The 21,355-nt window shown below is 37.9% G+C and overlaps 2 protein-coding genes across 3 annotated transcripts in view; one reads left to right on the forward strand and one right to left on the reverse strand.

Moving 5' to 3' along the window:
* LOC137579391 (elongation factor-like GTPase 1) overlaps nucleotides 1–21,355 on the reverse strand; it is a 77,639-nt gene that overhangs the window by 12,159 nt on the left and 44,125 nt on the right. The window lies entirely within an intron of this gene.
* Nucleotides 871–14,823, forward strand: aos (protein argos). The gene is given in 5 exon segments (XM_068293138.1): nucleotides 871–2,009; nucleotides 12,504–12,959; nucleotides 12,961–13,091; nucleotides 13,156–13,327; nucleotides 13,400–14,823. Coding segments are annotated over 5 exon segments (1,554 nt in total). The 5' UTR covers nucleotides 871–1,427; the 3' UTR covers nucleotides 13,613–14,823.

Raw genomic sequence — 21,355 nt, forward strand, 5'->3', positions numbered from 1 at the left:
CATCATAATGGGTCTCAAGGTAAAACTGGAAAAAACGATGGTGAAGCCTTATCGCTAAAAATAAAAGAGAGAACGAGCGAAAAAAAAAAAGAAAACCAACAAACCAAAAAAAAAAAAAAAAGAAGAAAAAAAATTGGCGCGCTTTCCGAGGAAACGTATAAACTGAACTCAACTGAACTGGAGTAGCTTCGCTGGAAGTTGTTGTTGATATATTTTTTGTTGTTTTCTGTTTCAGTTTGGGTTTTTTTTTTTTTTTTTTTTTGTGGCATGCGCTATAAACACATTGACGGCAACAGGAGAGGGACAGAGGGAGACCAGAAGAGGCAGGAATTAGTTTCCGGTCACTAAAAAACTATACAAAATAAACATCACTAGGCAAAGGCGAAGAGGCGCAGCCGCAGCAGCAGCAAAAAGGTCCCAAAGGATGCAGTTGTCCAGCACAGCGGAAGCAATGAAGGGTCTAGCACGCGAGCAGCAAGCCGAAAAAACACACACACATATACATACATACATAGAGACACGTACATACACTTACGCATATCGGCACACAGATACAAAGACATTTGCTACATAGATACTCACCTATACAATGAGCAATTGGATGCTGTACGCCAGCAACATTGGCAACCACAGGCCGAACATGTTCATTCATTCATGGCCTGACTACGTCACACACACGCACACCACAAGCAGTCCCTCTACCTCTCACACACACACACACACACACCTATATAACAAGCAGACACACACACACACACACACACACACACACACACACATACATGCAAGTGTCTGCTCTGACAAGCATTAAGGCAACGTCGTCGTCGTCGCTCTCTCGTTCTGTTTGATCAGTTCGAAAAGTGAGTTTGTTGAGCGCAGACAACGACAACGACGACAACGGCAACGGCAACGCGTAAACTGAAAACGTTAAGAACTGAAAACGCGAGAATGTAAAAGTCTTGTAAAAAAAAGAAACAACATAATAATAATAATAATATATATACCATATATATATATATTAATATTAATAATAATAATAATAGTAACTGCAGCAACAGCAACAACAATAGCCAAGAAAACAACAAAAAATCAACCACAATATCATATATTTATATTTCTATATATATATATATACATACCTAGTTACATTCACCCGAATACGAATCGTATATCAATATCGGAAACCTGATTTGTTTTATTTTTTTCGTTGTGTTGCCTGTGTGTCGATCATGTTAAGCCATGGGCCAAGTTCTAGGCATCTACTGTAATAGTAGGCAAAGCAAATAATACAACAACAACAACAAAAGCAACAGCAACTGAACACTACTTCCAATACATTTACAATTGCAAAATAGTAAAGCAAGAAGAAGAAAACCTCTATATTGACCACAACACAAAAAAAAAAAAAAAAAGTGTCAATTACCAAGATGTTGCCGTCGTCTCTGCAAATACAAACGTTGATGTTGCTGGTGTTAATAGTTCAAGCTCACAGCACGCGTTTACCCTTAGAGATATATGAACTGACAGCAACAGCAGCAGCAGCAACAACAGCAACATCAACATCAGCACAAGCAGCAGCCGCAGCAACAGCAACAGCAAACGCAGCAGCATCGTCATCGTTAGCGGCATTAACCGCAACAACAAAAACCACAACGACAGCAACATTGACTAGAGATAAGCATAAGAACTTGGAATATTATATCTATGATGCCAAAGATAATAAGCCTTCAACAACAGCGGCGGCAGCAGCGACGGCAGCAGCCACAGTTGCAACAGTTGCAGGTGCAGCTTTAACAGAGACTTTATCAACCGTTAAACCTACAACAACTGAGCATATAATGAGTGTAGTCAGTCTCTCAGCCGAAGAGCAGGAGCAAACAGAATTAGGACGAAGATCAAGGCAAATGTTGCAGCAACAGCAGCAGCAGCAGCAGCAACATCATCTCATTGCTAACAATATTAAGCATGGACATGGTCAAAAGGATTTGCGCATATTATATCAAGTGGGGGTAAGTTTCATAGATTCTTAATTGAATGGCTTCTAGGCAAGACTTTGAATGTAGTTAAATACAAATGTTGCTGCTGACACCGCAGCAACATTTATTTATTTCTTTCTTTTTTTATTATTTTCCTATCCATGTATGTGTATATTGATCTATGCAAACAACTTGGCATGGCAATGGGCAGCAGGTTGCATAATGTATAAGTCGACACCTGCTCAGGCAAGTTTGTAGTTGTTGCCATTTGTAAGACCCACACGCCAGCAACACCAATAATAACAGCAGCAACAACAACAACAACAACAGCAACAACATTATTGCCAGCAGGTTTTGTGCCTTAATGCAACGTTTACTATATACATTTGTTGTTGTTTGATTTTGGTTTTCGGATTTCTTTGGTCTCTGTTTTTGGGCTGTGGCTATATTTAGATGCCGCCCTATTGGAATTATTACACTTGACACCCACAAATCGGATAAACAACAACAACCACAATAAGAGAGCATATGGCACCATTTAATTGCACTTTTGATGTAGATGAAAAATGAAAGTTGTTTTGCAGCAGCAGCAGCAGCAGCATCAGGTCAGCCTTAGTTGAACCGCATTTGATCAATTAAAGTCAGTCGGGCGATACCTAAACCAATTAGCTGGTCTCTCGGGCAGGTCAAGAGTTCAATGTGGTCTTATTCTTTTTGCTGTTGGTTGGTTTTTTGTTTTTGTTTCTTTTTCGTTTCGTTTCGTTTCGTTTTATGACTTGGCAGCACGAACAGACGAATAACCCAAGAAAACTTATGACTAACACGAACATGGATCATGAATGAATGTTTATATGGGAATATAATGGGCAACATGACGATAAGATCAAATTGTTCTTACTTAAAAACGAGAAAAAAATTAAGAAATGTTGAGTCAATCACACTTACATGCATACATATGTACATACATACACACTCACACATACATAGGTCAAGTCTATTGTTATTTTTCATAAGGCATAAATCAAGTGACTATAAAATAGTCTTATATATGTATATGTTCATGTTAAAGGGAGAGTTAGACGACCAACATATCATAGATCAAAAATCTATTATGTCTAATGACAAATAAATAAAAGCAGCAACAACAGCAAAAACGCCCCAAACATATACGTTATTTGTGTTGCTGGTGTTGTTGTTGTTGTTGTTGTTGCGAGTCGCAAAGGCGTGAAATATCAACAACAATCAAAATGAAAATATTGACAACATATAAACACAAGTATGAATTGGGGCTAAATATGAAAATAGAGTCGACACGAAAATACCCTCGAATTGATTGATAGATGAATAAAAGTGAGAAGAAATCCCCTCAAATTTGAATCCTTAATCTTTGTTTTTTGTTTGGATATCGTTAATCAAGAATTTGTATATATCACATATGTGATCTTTCGCACTTACTGTCCCAATATGCCGTTTAATATCCATTCATAGCTCCACCACACCTCAGCATAATAATAGCAGAAAAAAAAAACAACACAAAAAATCTGCTTATAGATCGGTTTTCTGCTCTGCTTTGCTCTAAAACTCATCAGTTTTTTGGTGTGGCTCATAAATTTTGAAATCCAAATGTCTGCAATAAATTTTAAAGACATAAAACACACGCACATTTACACACACACACACACACACACACGTACACACTCATACATTGAAAAAGAACAACAACACCTAAAATAGACAACAAAAAACCGAAAACAAATTTCTAATGTTGTGTAGGAACTTGCAATAAAACCAAGACCGAGAGAGACTGAGAAAAGGAGAAAAGTTTGTTGTTGTTGTTTTCTTTTGGAGAGAAAAAAACAAAAAAACAAAAAGTTCCCATGCTTAAAAGCGCTAAACATTCAGTTCCGGTATTTAAAAACGTTGCCCGCCAGTCAGGGAGACGAAGAGGAAAAGGGTGGCGGCAGTAGGCTGCAGGGTGTCAGGCAGGGAGGGAGGGAGGAGCATTCAGCCAAAGCTGAATGAAAGAAAATTCATGAATGAAATACGACCACGACAACGAGATGGAGATGATGGGAGAACGAATGAGAAGTGCGGAGTAGAAGAATGGGGAAGTGGTGCTGGTTAGAGGAGATGTGTGCTGGGTTGCACGGCGGCGGGGATAGGGGCAATATGGGAGGAATGAATGAAAACGTAAAATGCTGGATGAGCAGAGGCTAAAGGCAGAGAGCAGCGGCAGCAGCGACGTCGTAATGACGACTTCAACTTGGAACTTTTCGCTTGGCTGGGCAAGTCAATCTATGAATGAATGGCAAAGCGACAGACCATTCAAATATTTGTATGAATGGATAAAGCCAACAACAGAAAGACAGTCAGACAGACAGCAAGACAGATAGATAGATAGACAGACAGACCGACAGACGAACGGACAGACGACAGATACACATAGATAGTTATACAGACAGCTAGCAACATCAGCAATTTGTTGGCCATATACAAACAGATCAGCTCCTCTCTACGCATATTTGGCCTAAACATCATCTCCTCCTCAACGCCGTCATCGTCGTCGTCGTCGTTTTCGTTGTCGATGTTGTCTGAGTGCGCGTGGCATGGCCAAAGGGGATCTATAGATAGAGAGAGGAATGAGGAAGGGGGGTTGTGATGATGATGATGATGACGATGAAATCAAAGTGGTAAAAAGAAGTCAGAAGACTGCTAGAAATTCCAATTGACTGAAAAATGCATAAACAAATCAAGCATGGCCTATAGCATAAACAACTTCTCAGTCTCATCTCTTCCCCAGCTCCACCAATTCTCTCTCTCTCTCTCTCTCTGTCTCTATCTGGCTGTCTTTGTTGGCCAAGTTTGCTTGGAATTTGTTCTTGTTGGTATTGCAACCAGCTGCAGCCAGGTGTGAAAATGGTTTCTCCATTAACAAACAGCAACAACGGCACTGCAAAGGGTCTATCTTTATGTGGGCGCACTAGACGTATGCGTAATGCCGAATGAATTCAATTTTCATTTTCGGTTTTTGTGCCTACTTTTTGATCTTCGTTTGCAAATTAAGACGCATGGCTTCAGCTTAGACCACATAGATTTGCAATTAACTCTAATTCAATGCTCAACAATACTCAACCGATCAGAGAGTCGTTGTTTGTTGTTTGTTTATGAAAATGAATTCTACGAATTTGATTTCCTTTCTTTTCATTAATATCGAATTCAAGTTCCAGGAAATCATCAAATCAGCATAAATAAATTCAGATTGAAGCCGAACTTTTTCATTCAAAAAGGTTTTTCTTGTTTTTGACAAATTGAAATTGGATTTGGATGTAAAATCAAATGTCAAAATGAATTTTGAGTAGATTCAAAGGGGAAGTTAAAAGCAATATGAGAATATCGACCAATAAGCAATAAATTTAATGTGAAACGACAACGGAAGATAACAAGAAACAAATCGTATTCTCTATCTTCATCTTCAAGTGTGTCTCCTTTCTATATGCATTGTAGGGCATTTCATTCAAGCCATTCACAAACTTGATCTGACTGATCGCTAGCTTTATCTTTGGCATACCCAATAAACACCTTTTAAGGAAAAGGGTATATTGGCATGAATAGAAAGCAGAGCTCCCTTTTGAAATGGGCAAACGAGACAAAACTGCAGGGTATAACAAAGTCGTGACATTGGAGAGTTTCTTATTAAGATTTTTGCATATTTCTTTCTTTTCCATAATTAAATATTTTTGTATTTAATTTTTGTTCTTTCTTCGTCTCTCCTTTCCGCTATGGAATTTTTATGCTAAATTTAGAAATTATTCAATTCCAACAGCGAATGGTTAGAAGAGAGTAGAACAACAACAGCAACTGGCAATATCGCATCAATATCGGTTAAGTATGTATGTCTGGCTTGGAATATTAGCATAAACAGACAACAGCAACAACAACAACAGTATTGAATACTTTTCAAGTCTCCCCATTGAGAAAAATGCCTCAAACCAGCAGCAGCAGCAACAGCAACAGCAACAGCAACAATAACACCAACGGCAACAACAACCTGAGCCGACCAACGGATGCTTGGATACCAAAAAACTAGTTTGCCCACTTTTTATGTCTTTTTTTTGTGACTGGCGCGCGCCTCGTCTCAACTTTTAGACTTTTTATAGACATTTATTTATTTACTTTTTTTTTTTTGGTTTTTTGTTTAGTTTGTTGGTTTTTGGAAATATATAAAATATTTATAAATTATATATCCATATCTGTATCTCTGTGTGTGTGTGTGTGTGTGTGTGTCTTGTATATGTCAATGGGAACTTCTTATTGAATTCGGAGAAGGGGAGGGGGGCTGGGAAGCTTATTTTTCTTTCTCCCGGAAATGTTTCCGTTCGTGAAAGAGATAGACCCCAGATAGTTCGCTTCGACTGACTGGAAGACCTTGTTACAGTTGTTGTTTTTTTTTTTTTTTTTTTGGTATTGATGGACACGTTCCAATTTGAAGTAGCTGTGGTGAAGGGGGGGCGATCGGCAAAAGGGGAGGGGAGGGGACCATCGTGTATAAGTGTGCTAATTACGTGCCCCAAAGGCGCAATTTGTTTACAATAACACAAAATGAACAAACGAGAGAGCAAAAAAACAAGAAGAAGAAGAAAAATAAAAACCGATGGCGAAGCACAAAATAAATTAAAACTATAAATAAAGAGAAGAAACGAGATAGACTATGAATTGTTGTTGCTGGTTGTTGTTGTTGCAGTTTCATTCATAAAACTCACGCGCTGCAGCCAGCCCAGTCAGTCAGTGAGTAAACAACAACAGGCCACTCGAGGGGTGATCGAGGGGGGAAATGGAGTCATACAGACGGGCAACTTGATCGTAATTAGCAACAAAAAACGCATGAGGCAAAAAAAAAAAGACGTAGCAACACACACACACACAGACACACACACATTCATTTACTTCATACACAGCCCAGTTTTCATTTAGGTTTCAGCTAGCTAACCATTAAGCATTTCATTCATAAAAAAAGAAAAAAAAAATCACCTCAGCAACATCAACGGCTGCAGCAGCAACATTGGCTACAACAGCAACAAGTCGTAGTCGTCGTCGTCGTCGTCGTAGTCATTGTTGTTGTTGTTGTCGGTATTGTAGTCAAGATTTATTTATTTGGCGGCTTCCACTGTAAAAGGAGACGACAGCAACAACGGCAAGAAACACAACACAGCAGCAACTGTTGCTGCTGCAACATTTTGCGGTTTTTTTTTTTTTTTTTTGGCCAAAGCAACAATTACAACAGCAGCACATACAAGAAGAAGCAGCATAAAAAAGCGGCCACGTTGTTTGTTGAATGAGTTAGTGAATGAGTGACTGAACGAACGAACGAACGAACGAATGGATGGATGGATGGATGGATGGCTGGATGAATGAATGAATGAATTGCTTTTTTCCGTTGAGGATGGAGAAGATGTGGATGTGGCTGCGGCTGTGGTTAGTGGATGTCCGTGTGCGTAGACTACAACAACAACAACAACAACAACAACAACAACGTTCATTAATTGTGACAATCAACAAGCTACGCAAAAAACAAAAAAAAAAAACACTGGGGAAGTTGTTGCTGTTGCCGCTGTTGCTTTAACTGCAATTGGCTGCTATCGGGGCACAAATATATATTTATATACAAATATATATACAAATATATATATATATATAAAGCTATAGTATGTTTGTATTGAGGCAAACCAGTTTGCCAGTTTGCCAAGCCAATGCAACAAACAATCCCCTACTACTAACTCCGCTTTCAGCTCCCTCCTAGCTTTTGCATCAACTGCTTTTTTTTGCCTTTAGTTTGTTTTCGTATTATGGATATACTCTTTCATTTCATTCAATGGGTATATGGGATGTTCCAGTGAAATTGAGCCATCAATTTAAGTTGTTGACAAAGTGTTGGTAATGTTTATGACATCTTGGAAATAAGTTGACTCTAAGCGTTGAAATAGTTGACAATTCTTCTGAAAATGCATATTCCTTTTCAAGTCAATGTTATAAGTCAATTGGTTTCCATCAGATTTAAGTGCCCATACATTTGATATATGTATTTAGTTAAAGCAGAGTAGAGTATCTAGTCTTTGGCTTTACTTTAGTTCAACTTCTTTGTTGCTGCTGCTGGCTGCTTCCTTTTAGCATTTTTGCACTTTTATGAATGAAATTTTTGCCCCGTTGTTGTTGTTGTTGCTGTTGTTGCTGGTGCTGCTGCGGTTGGCATATTTCCGTTAAGGCTGAGCAAAAGTGGCACGGCCAGTTTCAGTTCTCAGTTGCCAGTTCCCAGTTTCCAGTCTCTCTCAGATCCAAACTCAAGCTGTTCCCAATTCAATTCTTAAGCCTGAAGGCTATGCAAAATATTTTGAAATGTTTTAACTTCCGGCTGGCCGGCTACCTCTCTCTCTCTTTCCTTCTATTCCTCTCCCTGTCTCTAGATCTTTTGAGAGAAATTTTTACTAGAATTTTGAGTGACGTAACAACTTCCGTGTGACTTCCGCAGCAATAACAGCGATGCGATGCGAAGCTTCTTCTTCATCTTGTGTGTTTTTTTTCCATCTCTCTTCTTTCAACTTCCGTTTTCTAACAGCAACAACAACAACCACAACAACAACTAGAAGAAATTGTTAAAAATTTAATTGAATTTTCGTGTAAACAGAGAGGAGTTAAGAAGGTAGCGGAGAGTTTTTGGGGGTAGGAGAAACGAAAGATGATTGGTGTCCAGAGGCTGAGGCTACGGCTGATCCCGGGCATCTACATATAGCATAGTACTTCCGCCTTGCCCTACGGCCACATGTGCCCAACAACAACAACAACGACTACGACGACGCCAGATTGCATAATTCTTCTTGCTTATTGTTAAACAACTGTGTGAGAGGTGGCAGCAAGGGGTAGGGGGAAAAAAAGATGAAGGGAAAAAAGAAGATGAAAAAAACAATGTGAAAAGGAAATGTATAGAAAAATCATTAACGCACAGACAAAAGATAACAGCAGCAGCAGCAAAGAACGGGAAGGGAAGGGCCAGAGCCGGGGTAGGGGCAATAGCTTCTACCTGCTGCTGCACACACTTGTGCCAGGCGGCTGCCATCAACTCATCTAACGGCAGATCCTCTACCATATCGACTACCCCTACCCATAATAGTCTTACCCTTACCCATGCCCAATGCCCATGCCCATGCCCTTGCCCCTTGTCGTTGTCTTTTGTGCGTCAACGCCCTCATGGGAACTTAAAATGAGTGAGGGAGATGAGAAGCACCAAACGAATCCAAGCGATCCAGAGACCAACTGTTGAGCCTAACAACTGACATCTTCCGGGTTTTCTCGTTTTCCTTTCACTTCTATCTTTTCTGTTCTCATTTCTTCTTTTTTTTTGTGTGTGTTTGGATGGAAATTTATGTCACTGATTGGCAAAATATAAAATGAAAATTGTAGTTGTTTTCTATTTTTTTTTTTTTTTTTTTGTGTGTAATTGATAGGATGGGCAGGTGCAAGATGCAGTTATATCCATTTTCCTTGATTGATTGCCCCCTCCCCTCGGCACCTCTTCGACTGCTCGTAGTCTCCCCCATGTCAGCGTGAAATTCTGCCCAGTCATTGTCAAGCAGAAAACTTCCGCTCCGTTCAAGTCAACACATAAGAGGTGGTTGTTAGGGGGGCAAGACAGAATTCCAGTCATGAGGCAACAATGAGGAATGAAGATGCCACCACATGAAGCCGACGTTTGTCCAATGGGTTCCATGGGGTTAATTCAATTCAATTAACCAGAGTAAGACAGAGAGAGAGAGTGCAAAAACAGAGACAACTAGAGCTTTCCATTGAAATCAAAAGTCAAAAGAGTTCTTCAATGCTTGCCGACTCACGTTTTGCCCAAACGGCTTGTAAATTCCAAGGCAAAGGGGAAGAAGGCAAAGAGATGGAGCATTGCGAGTCCATTGTCTTTGGCGCGTTCTCAACTTCCGTTGGGGTCTTAAACTTTGACACATCGCCAGGCAAATAAGGGGGTTAGACGGCATCGGCATCGGCATCAACATCAACATCGGCACGGGCAATGGAACCCCAAAAGCAAATTATAAAGTGTGGCACCACCAGCTTCCATCATCATCATCATCGGCATCATCACACCATTCTTTGCCGCAATTCCAGGCCCAACTCCATACCCTCTTTATTTTTCCCTTCACACTGACTAACTGACTGACTGACTGACTGGCTGAGATGCTGTTAAACCGGATATCCGCTTAAAGTCTGTTTCTTAAATTCTTTTCATTCGTAAATTCTGTTATACTCTTGCCAAATTTGTTCACATGTATAAAGCTGTACGATTCTAGGAATCCATTTACCACATCATACTTATAATGCGCTGGCGATCTCATTCGAGGAGACTATTTAGATCAAAGTTAGCTCGATTAAATACTATGATTCCCATCCTGCAAGAGTACAAAAATTGTGCTACGTCATCTTTTCATTTTCCATAACGTGTTAGGCTTAGACTGTTTTGTTCTTTCATGGATTTTTGGCAAACTTTTGGTAAAATGCTTAGCATTTTCAACTTATATAGCAACGTTCGATATTTCTTTGAAGTTTTTCCCCTTTTTTCACAGAGTGAGAGAGAAAGAGCTCGAATTTCAAAGAATTTCTCACGCTGCTTACATCGAATATCGAAACAGAGAAAGAGAGGGACTCTCCTCATATCCTGTCACTACAAAGGAATCTCAATAATGTCGAGAGTATGGAGCTTGAAATCTGAATAATCAAAGCAAACTTGTCGGCAATGAAAGGGTTAAAGTGGAGTAGTGACAGGAACTACCCTAAAGAAAAAGAGATAAAAAAAACACAAACCGAAAAAGAACGAATGCAAGAAAAGAAAGAAAGAAAGCAGGTGTTAGCACCGGGAACACAATAAACTAGGTCAAAAACTGTATTGTGGGAAGCGAAAATGATTGGAATGGGGGCAATGTGGGTGGGGGACGGAGGGGCATCGGGAATAGAAACACAAAAAGCGGAAGTAAATAAAACTAATAAAGCAAGAACAACAACAAGGAAGCCGGCAGACTACTTCCGCGTAAGCAAAAGTAAAAGCAAAGGCAAAATGAAAAAGGTAAAAGGTCACGACGGCGATGACGATGAAGAAGTAAAAGGAGAGATGGATAAGAAGGAGGTACGAGGGAGGGAAGAAAAAAGCAGGCAACCTGTTTTTTTGGTTTGGATTACTTCCTGTTTCTGTTATTCCTGCCACAGTTCCATCCTGAACGTTCTTAGGCTAATCCCTTGCTTGCTGTCTCTTTCCCTCATTCACACACACACACACACACACAGACAGACACACTGTGCATGTTTCTCGGCGTTCACTTATTTATTTACTTCCGCTTTAGCCGACCGACGCCTTTGCACTAAATCACTTCCGGACTTCCGGTTTTAAGACAGCACAAAAATGCCATGTATGAGTAGGAACCGTCCACCAGCAGCAGCAGCAGCAGGTGCAAAATCGAAAAAAAACCTTTCTTTCTTTCTGTTCCTCCTCATTTATTTGAATGAAATTTTCAAAATTGAAATTGAAACCAAAAAAAAAAAAAAAAAAAAACAAGGATCAATCCACAACAAGAAAATACAGAAAGAGAAAAGGTAAAGCGACAGTTCCACTTAAAAAATTGATTGCTTTTCGATAATTTCATGGGAAACCTGTTGTTGTAGTTGTTCTCGTTGTTGTTGTTGTTATCGCTGCCAATAAAATCGAATGACAGAAAGGTGGAGAGATACAAATACAAATACAGATACAGATGGCAAGATACAGAAAAGATGAAGCCCTCAAGTTGCTAGTAGTAGTTGGATTTTATGTTATGGCCAACACCAGGCATCACAGCAGAAAGGGATCCAAGGATAACATCAGTTTTTATTGCAAAGGATTTAAGTAAACATTTCGCACATTTTCCCTCCCCAGTGTTGCCTTTCCCCCCCTTTTCTTTTTACGAATTCAATTAATGAAAAGTAGACCCGAAATCTAAACAAACACACACACAGACACACACACAAGCAAATCCGATATCCTTCTAAAGATATGTTAATCAAGTTTTTGTATGGACATGTGAACAACATGGAAAAAGACGAGTAGCCAGTCGAACAGCCGCTCGCCAAGTTAAGGTTAAGGGTTTTAGGCTTGGATTCAGATTGCTATTGAAATTGAAATAGGTTTTAGGAATGAGGGGGATGGGATTTTAAGTGTTTGCTCTCTTGCCAATTTTGTTATAATAGACAATAGATGGCAGTAAGAAGGCCATTGAGATGCCTAATTTCATATGCAAATGGTTCTATACATATGTATATGCTCAATGATTTTACAATAGCTGAAACTATAAATACGTTTATTATTCACAAGGACACAACACCGAAACGGAAACGCTTCGTTTTGAGTTAGCATTGAGTAGAATTCCGAATTAACCAAACAATCAGAAAACTATGAATAATCGCTTAAGGATTCATCAGAAATTAATGTGATTTTCCATTCGATTGCAGGACTCTGAAGATGATCTCCCAGTTTGTGCACCAAATGCAGTTTGCTCCAAGATCGATCTCTATGAGACGCCTTGGATTGAGCGGCAATGTCGTTGTCCGGAATCGAATCGCATGCCCAATAATGTGATCCTGCACTATCATAGCAACCATCAAGGAGGCGAGAGACATTCATCATCATCATCCTCTTCGAATTGGATGAAAGAGAAGCTGATGATGCAGCATAAACGTTTGCTGCTCAGTGAATTTCAGGATAAGAAATTCGAAAGTCTGCATATGAAGAAATTAATGCAAAAATTTGGAGCTGTCTATGAAGATGATTTGCAATTGCCATCGTCGTTGGATAACAACAACATGGAGTACAATGATGCCCTGCCGGCAGCTCACGAAGCCTACGAAGAAGTGGCGGATAATGAATTTCCTCGAGCCAACGCCCATATGCGTCACTCGGGTCACAGGGGGTTTGAAGGAGACCATGAGCTTTATTGGCGGCTGCCCCAGCAGTCTGGGTATTGAGGATGGCCACACCATAGCGGATAAGACGAGGCACTACAAAATGTGTCAGCCAGTGCACAAGTTGCCAGTTTGCAAGTGAGTTTGCCATCTCTTCAATTAATTAACAAACAGAACTCAATGAATGTTTCGTATTTTCTAGACATTTCCGTGATTATACTTGGACATTGACAACTGCCACAGAGCTGAATGTCACCGAGCAAATTGTCCATTGTCGTTGTCCCAAGAACTCGGTGACTTATCTGACCAAACGTGAACCCATTGGCGATGGCAGTCCAGGCTATAGATATCTCTTTGCTTGCTCCCCATTGACGGTAGGTCCTTGAATGACAAACATTTCCATTAGATACTAATCGATCTCGGTCTGCTCCCTGTTTGTCTTTTAGCGCCTTCGCTGTCAGCGTAAGCAACCATGCAAATTGTTCACAGTGCGAAAACGTCAAGAATTTCTGGACGAGGTCAACATCAATTCACTCTGCCAATGCCCAAAGGGCCATCATTGTCCCAGCCATCATACACAGTCGAGTGTCATAGCTGGTGAAAGCTTCTTGGAGGATAACATACAAACCTATTCGGGCTATTGTATGGCCAATGATTGAAAACTTCCAACTGAGCAAGAGAGCATTCCAAAACAAAAAACACAAACAATTGAAAAGAAAACAAAAACGAAAAATAATAATTCCAACACACACAGCAATTTTGTAAAGGAAGCAAAAAGGATTTAGGAGCAGCTACTATGTATATCGCGTAAAGACGAGTATATATATATATTTATATATGTATATATATTTATCGACTGAGCCAATTGAGTCTCGCCAAGTTAACAAATTTAGCAACTAAAGAAAAACAAAAATAAAACATCATAAGAAAACGAGCAGCATAAAACCTACAACTAAAAGAAGCATACATATTTTTTTTTTTTACTAATTTTATGTCATTAAATTGGAGTGTTTTAATTAGTTTTAAGCAGAGTGACAGAAACTAAATTATCAACTGTAACGCAAAGAGCATAAAGCATTTTCTTTTCGTTATGAATATTTATGCAAGAATTTCTATAATATTATGTGTGAGTGTGTGTGCGAGTGTGAATGCGTGTGTATATGTAATATATGTACTTTCTTATATAAATTGTATATACTACTAAGCCAGGTTCAATTTGTAATTTTAATTTGTGTAAAAAAGAAAAAGGAAAAAACAAAAAGCAAGAAGCAAAGAAAACAGCAAACTTCAAAGAGCAAAAAATTACCAGCTAAACACCGAAGGAAGAAAGAACTTAACAAAAACCCAACCCAATGTGTGCCAAACGGGGGTGCAGTTTCCTATCCTTTCTTATCCCATTTCCATTTGTTTTTTTTTTTTTTTTTTTTTTAGTTAGAACCATTTTTTGTGTTATCTTTAAGTCTTATATATACATACATACATATATACATAACTATATACGCCTTTTGTATATTTCATTAACTTGACAGAACGAGAGAAAGACAGTTTGAAACTGTTTCGAGTTTGGCTCTCTGACAGATGTATTTAGTGCAATTTTATATAAAAAAAAAAACACAAAAAATAAACAAAAATAATACAAACAAAAGAAAAATAAAAATAAGAAGCATTAATTAAATCTAAAGTGCAAAAGAAAAGTTATGTGCACTCTTTATAAGAATTTTGAATTGTCAAGCAGATGGAAATGCACTTAGCTTTTTTGTAACCTTCCCCCTCCTCCCCCTAAAAAAAAAACAAAATACATATATCACATATTACTATATTTTTTGTATATCCCTCAAATTATGCTTAATATTATTTAAAGAGCAACGAAAATCCAAGACAAATTAATTTTGTGTTTTATAATATAAACTATCGAATGAAACAAAAGCAGCACACGTAAGTCTTTTTTTGATGGGATATTTCTTTGGAGAGATCTGTTGGCCTTTTACTGAACGTGGATTGCTATGTCGTGAAACTTCTTCTATATTAATAGACAAGAACTTAGTACACTATAATCCTAACTTATATTTGTTGGTTCAATTATGTTGGTTATAGTTCTGCAGCCTAAAAGTATGTGCATATCTTCGTTCAGAGTTTTAAGCAAAAGAGTGAAAAGAATGCCTAAAAGTATGCACATTATTTTTAATACTATTAACAGAGCTCTGTTAGGTGACTGTTAACTTATGATAACAGGAGAAGGGTGTTTAAAAATCGATTAGAATGGCTATAAACTCAAAGTAAAGATAATAAAAGTCTCTGGAAACTTGTTAAGCAATAATTTTTTGAAAATTATACTATGTCCTGTGGTTAAAAATATTATCCTCGAAGTAGGTAGACTATTTCTATGTTATAAAGTATTCGAAATTTCAAACTTTTAATTTGCAAAGTTCCCCCAATTTCACAGCTATAGAACCGCCTATGATGCACATCGTTGCATTTCAATGACATTTGCCACTTTATGACCATAGATAGGGAAAATCTTTACTGGCACCTGCCTTCATCAGCTAATTTACCTATTTACCATTAAAAATTATTCAAGCAAAAAATTCTAACATTTATTTGCACATCTTTTGCTAATCTCTGCTCAACCAAAAACAATTAAAACCGAGGCAAAAAACAAAGAACCAAAGAAACAATGATTAAGCCAGCTGAAAATGCAAATCATTGGAGCAATGTTGATTAGAAAGCGGCAGCAGGCCAAAGTAGAAGTCAAACTCGACGGCAATATAATTAAATAAATGCCAAAGCTGCAGAGAAGGAAGTGAAGTGGATACAGGGCAACAGCGGAGCAGAAGAACTTGGTTGTGGCATGCCACAAATTCAATTAACGCCAAAGAGAGTAAAAACCAACAAAAAATAATATGGTAAGTATAAAAAAAAAACATAATAATGATAATTCCAAAACATAAATATAAAAACGACTCTAATCAAGGCATAAAATAAAAAAACAAACCTCAAAAGTAATGCAAAGAAAAAAATAAGTACGAATCGTAAAAGTATAGTCAAAAGAAGATCTTCTTTTTATGGCTTTAACCGGAAGCCAGTGGCAGTGGCAGCGGCAGCGGCCAGGGCAACAAGAGCAGACCAAAAAGAATTGTTGGCTCTCAGGCGAGTCAGTTGGCGGTGGAGGGAGGTAGGGCGGTGACAGCAAAGAGGTGAAGAAACATAGAATTATGAATGTTAAGACCTGCACTTACAAGTGCATTAAAACGAGCTATGTAAGCTGGAATTATTCATCATAAGAAAATCATAAAAATCTTATTAAGCGACTAATTAGGCGACAGCATCTTGAATCTTAAAGAAAAAGCTGTTAAATCCCAAAAAAAAAAAAAAAAATACATACATACATATCTCCCAAACAACAAACTGTCGGAGCGACAGAATGTAAGAGAGACAGAATGGGCACATTGACTAGTCAGTTTATAGGAGACCAACTAAACTGAAATTCAACTTGAATCAACTCTTTTTCTTAAGAAGCAGCCCAGCAAAACACATGAAACGTTAATTAGAGTTTAAGCAGCATCAGCGGCAACAACAGCCGACACATTTTTCATTAGGTTTTTGGAAGGGGAACAGAGAGGAAGACTCTCGACCTCGTACCCGTACCTACTCAAGAAATTTGCCGCCACAAATTGCAATAGTTAGGTAGGAAAGGAAAATAATTCATTCAGTCAGTCAGTCAGCCAACCAGCCAGCCAGCAGCAATCTCTTCCACTCCCTCCCTTCGCTCGCCACACTCCACCACTCACTCTCTTTCCACTCCATTCGAACGATATTGGGGTTAAGAAGCAATTTTAGTTGTTAACCGTTGACAATTTTCATCCAGGAGCTAAGTAGACAAAAAGTGGGTGACTATAAAGTTTCAGGTTAACAACAACAATAAGGAGAGACGGAATCCATAGACACAAGAATAAAGATTGGTATAAGCAAAAGAGCTAAGAGCACATTTAGTGGTAAATGGAAGGCTTTGCTTTTAACGAATAGTTACCAATCGAAATGTTCTATCACAGAAATAAACATTATTCTAATTTTATTAAGGCGATTATGCAAGACAGACAAAATAGCAAAATAATACATTTGTGGTTTTCTATGACTATTTTAAACTGGCTCAGGATTTTAAATTTATAAGTCCTAATTATTTGCAAATGCTTTGAGAGCTTCTTAACCATCTCTTTGCCATCATTAGAAAATTATTGGGCATTGGTATTGCAGATTTCCACTAATTCGATTGACTGATTAATCGTTACTTTTGTATCTCGAGGCAAATATCATAATTAAGTTTCAGTTTTTGCCACCACCTACTACTCAGTCACCTACTTAGCATATCTAATCGAACAACAATCGATTTCATCCATTGATTCACCACCACTTTGATCATTAGCTTCGTTTGCCGAATTTTTTTGGCGAAAGTCTTCAGCTGCTGTATGATGGAAAATTGTGCTACTGTTTTAGCCAAATGCTATTCGATCCGATAGGTAGATAGTTAATTATTACCATATATGTATGCATGTATGTATAACATGGCTCTCTTCTTCAGAGCTGTTAACTTGTCCCATTATGATGACTTTTGTTGTTCGAATTTACACATAAAAAAAAAAGAAAAAAATAGCTACTGTTCCTTCATTTGAGAAGACAACAGATATTGATTGATTAGCTTGGGGATCAATGAGTAGCCGCTGGCAAAGATTTGCATGATGCTGTGTAGTTAGAGAGAGGGCGGGTGACGGTGACTAGTCCAATGGGGTGGACGAGGTGGGTAGTATATCATCTAACAGATAATTTTTGTGTTTTCTTCTCTCTGTGTGTGTGTGTGTTGAAAAAGATTTATAAGCGTCATTAGAAAATACAACTTTCTTTCACATCATTAAAATCAACAGCTAACAAACAGCCAACAAATAGCCAACAAACAAATTAGACAGCATGACAATGTCCATGAGAGGTCACAGAGCTGAACGCAGAGAGCAACAACAACAACAACCCCAAGACCCTAAGAATCCAAGAAGAAATTTTTCGGTTACAACAAATTTCTTCATTTTGCCCCTCACTAATTAGAAGCGATTTGTGCGAGGTTGAGGCTGAACTGAACTGACATGCAATCAAATTCAACAAAAAAGAAATGTTGAGGAAAAAGTCCGAGGAAAAGGGGTGGCAGGCAGGCATCAACTCCATCTCCATATCCAACTCCATCTTCAGCTCCGGCTCCACCACATCTGCATAATTATGAGGTGCTTATGCATCTACATGAATTTAATTGAGCAACATTATGGCAAATGGTGGGGAAGGTCTTATCAACCGAACAAAATGAGCAAGAAGCAGAAAAAAAAAACCTACAAAATACAAAATACGAAAAGAAAAAAAGGTAAGCCCCGCTCTCAACTATAATTATTCTTAATATTTAATTTGGATTTTTATATACCTTTCTCCTCGACTTCATCTATATCATAACAGGAAGCTATACAGATTTCACCTGTCTTTTTTTTTTTATTTTTTTTTTTTTTTATTTATATATCTGTTTGTAGTTTCTTCTTCATTTCGATAGAAAGTGAAACTTTTTTTCTTATTTTAGGCCATTTGCTAGGCAATTTGTAATTTGGCTTGTACTTTTTGTTTACTGTCCAGTTCAAAATGCGATAATTTTAATGCGATAAGACATTAATCAATGCTAAGTATTTTTAGTACTACTGATTACCGATAAATTATACGGCAATTACTGCACTCGATCAGTTTACAAATAACGATTAACCATTGCACTCGAACAAATAAGTTAATCTTATCAATTTTTAGGTCAAGCCTTCTCAATCTTCTTTAGTTAGACAAGTCGAGTCCAAATGGTCTCGACAATCCGATCGTTTGGATCTACTAAGACTCCTTCTAGAATCCAGACCATTGTAAAGTTGTATAATTGGCTAATTGCTTCTCTGGGAGCTAGTGCTTTCATCTTGTTGAAACTTGGCACAGATGTTTAAAGCCGTATTACAGAAATAGAGTTATTAAAATTAGTTTTTCCTTCGATCAGAAGGCAGCGTTGATTCACATGACATTATAAACACCTCAAGTCCTGCTGATTAAAACAAATATATACTTTATAGTGGTCAAATAAAGTCAAATTATTCCTTCCTAAACAAAATTTATATACACTATTAGCAAAGTCATCCGGAATGTGCAAGTTATTGTTCTTCAAAGTTGATAAGACGTAAATAAACTTTAGAATTTTCCACTGATTATTCCTATGAGAGTTAAATGTTATTATTGTTTAAATTGTTTACTATATTTCTCACTACAATGTCTACTTATTATTTATTAATTATCTCACAAGCTGAATAATTATATACGTTCTTTATTTCTTTCTTTTCTGAAATTAATTGCCAAATTTTTGAAAAACAAAAATCAAAACAATTTCAACAAAATTTCAATATTTCGATTTGCTTTCTCTCTTCTAATAATCAAAATAAAGAAATAATTTGCTTCTTAGACTGGGAATTCGTTAATTGAGAGAAAATCTTGGCTTTTGAACAAATTATGTTAGAATTAAGTGGTCTTGTTGAGTGCATAAGACACAAGAATTTCTCAAATTTTTTTTGGGCTATACAAAAAAACGATTTATGCAGGTAAAGTGAAAGTATATAGCTATATACAATATACATATATAGACCATGGTATATGCAAAAAAGAAGAGAAAAGAAAAAAGACACCATTATTAATGGATTTCTAAGCATGCGATAACAAAGTTGGTCCGAATCTCGGCCATAAATTGCAACAATAAAGCCATAAAAAAAAAGCTGGCAATAACAATAACAATAACAATAATTGTAATGGTAATAGTTAAACTGCAATGCAGAGTCATCAGACAACCAAGTTGCTGCCAAGGTGCGGCTTCAAAAGAAAGCCTAAAAGATACAAATCATGCATAACACAAAACACACACAGAAGAAGAAGGGGAGAAAAAAGCACAAGAGGCCGCCAAGCAAATGCAATGAAATTGAAAGTAACGACGACGCGATGGCTCGGACTGCCTCTCAGCTCAGTTCAGCTCTCCTCACTCGATTATTTTCTAATTACAAAAGCAAATCTCATCTAGCAGCCAGAGACTTTGGGGCCCGCGCCTGCGTCCCGGCCATATACCAAGAGAGACACTGAGGCACATCCATCAACCCAAGCTCAGGTCCATAGTCGTCTTCGTCGTCGTCGACTCTCAAGTGCCTTTGCCATCGTCATTGTGCCTTTGCCATGAAAATTCAACATGAATTTTTCCAATTTGACGTCTACTCAACTCACTCGAAGGTGTTAAGTATGCAAATGACAACCGAATGCAACAGACAACAAAGTTATGTGTTGTAATATTTACAAAACCCATCATCATCATCATCAGCGCATTTTCATCATCTCCATCTTCATCGTGCTGACGATCATCTTTACATGATCCACGTAGCGGTGGCGGCTCCCTTAAATCCAAAAAAAAGCAGCCATTCAGCCAAAAATGTGCCTCATCGAAAGCTTTACTGTGGTAAAAGTTAGCTAGCGGTTTGACCTCTCAGGCAGATTCGCATCTTTCAGATACTTTTACATGCTCAGAGACCAACAACTCCCCAAAGTACTTTCTCTACTTAGAGTTTAGCTAGCAAATGTTTTTAGCAACTTTATCTTTGTTTTCTTTCTTTTTTTTTTTTTTTTTTTTTTTGCTGGCCGCTCCTAATCGAATCCGGCGAAGAGGAGCGAACAATCGTACATAGTTCATAGTCGTCGTTTTGATGTTGTAATTGAGTTTCATTACAAGGCAAAGCTGCAGCCAACCGCCCTGTAAACACTTGTAGAATTCCATTCGATTCACATGAGGATGATTGTGGAGGGTCGCGGTGTTAGATTTCGAAGCAACTAAAGGCCAACTTTAATTTCAAATTGAGATTTAGCACTTCCGTAAGCGTAAATGAATTTTACTTTTTTTGGGTTTTTAGCACTAAAATTTTACTTTCGCTACACAAATAAGTATCAGCACACACAATGGCAATTTAAAGTGTGTGCTATATTTATTTACTTGTTTCTACTCATTCTCATTTTCTCCATCAACTTCTTTCCTTCCTCTCTTCTCTCATTTTGTTTAGTGCTAGTATTTACTTGGGATCTACAAACAAAACGCAGACTAACCAAACTAAAAGAAAAAAAGGTACATACACATTTAGCATTCAATGGGGCCAACGGGGCGAATGATACCCTATTGGGTTAGCTAGGGATCGAGTATATGTTGAGCACGCTGCAGAAAAGGCTACAAAATGAGATTCGATTTCATAATTTGATATCTTTAAAGATCTTCTATTCCCAAATTGAAGTAAAGTCACTCTATATGAATCTTTTAGAATCTTTAGAGC

Source organism: Drosophila tropicalis, unplaced genomic scaffold (genome assembly GCF_018151085.1).
Source record: "Drosophila tropicalis isolate 14030-0801.00 unplaced genomic scaffold, ASM1815108v1 contig_694, whole genome shotgun sequence".
Taxonomy (NCBI): Eukaryota; Metazoa; Arthropoda; class Insecta; order Diptera; family Drosophilidae; genus Drosophila; species Drosophila tropicalis.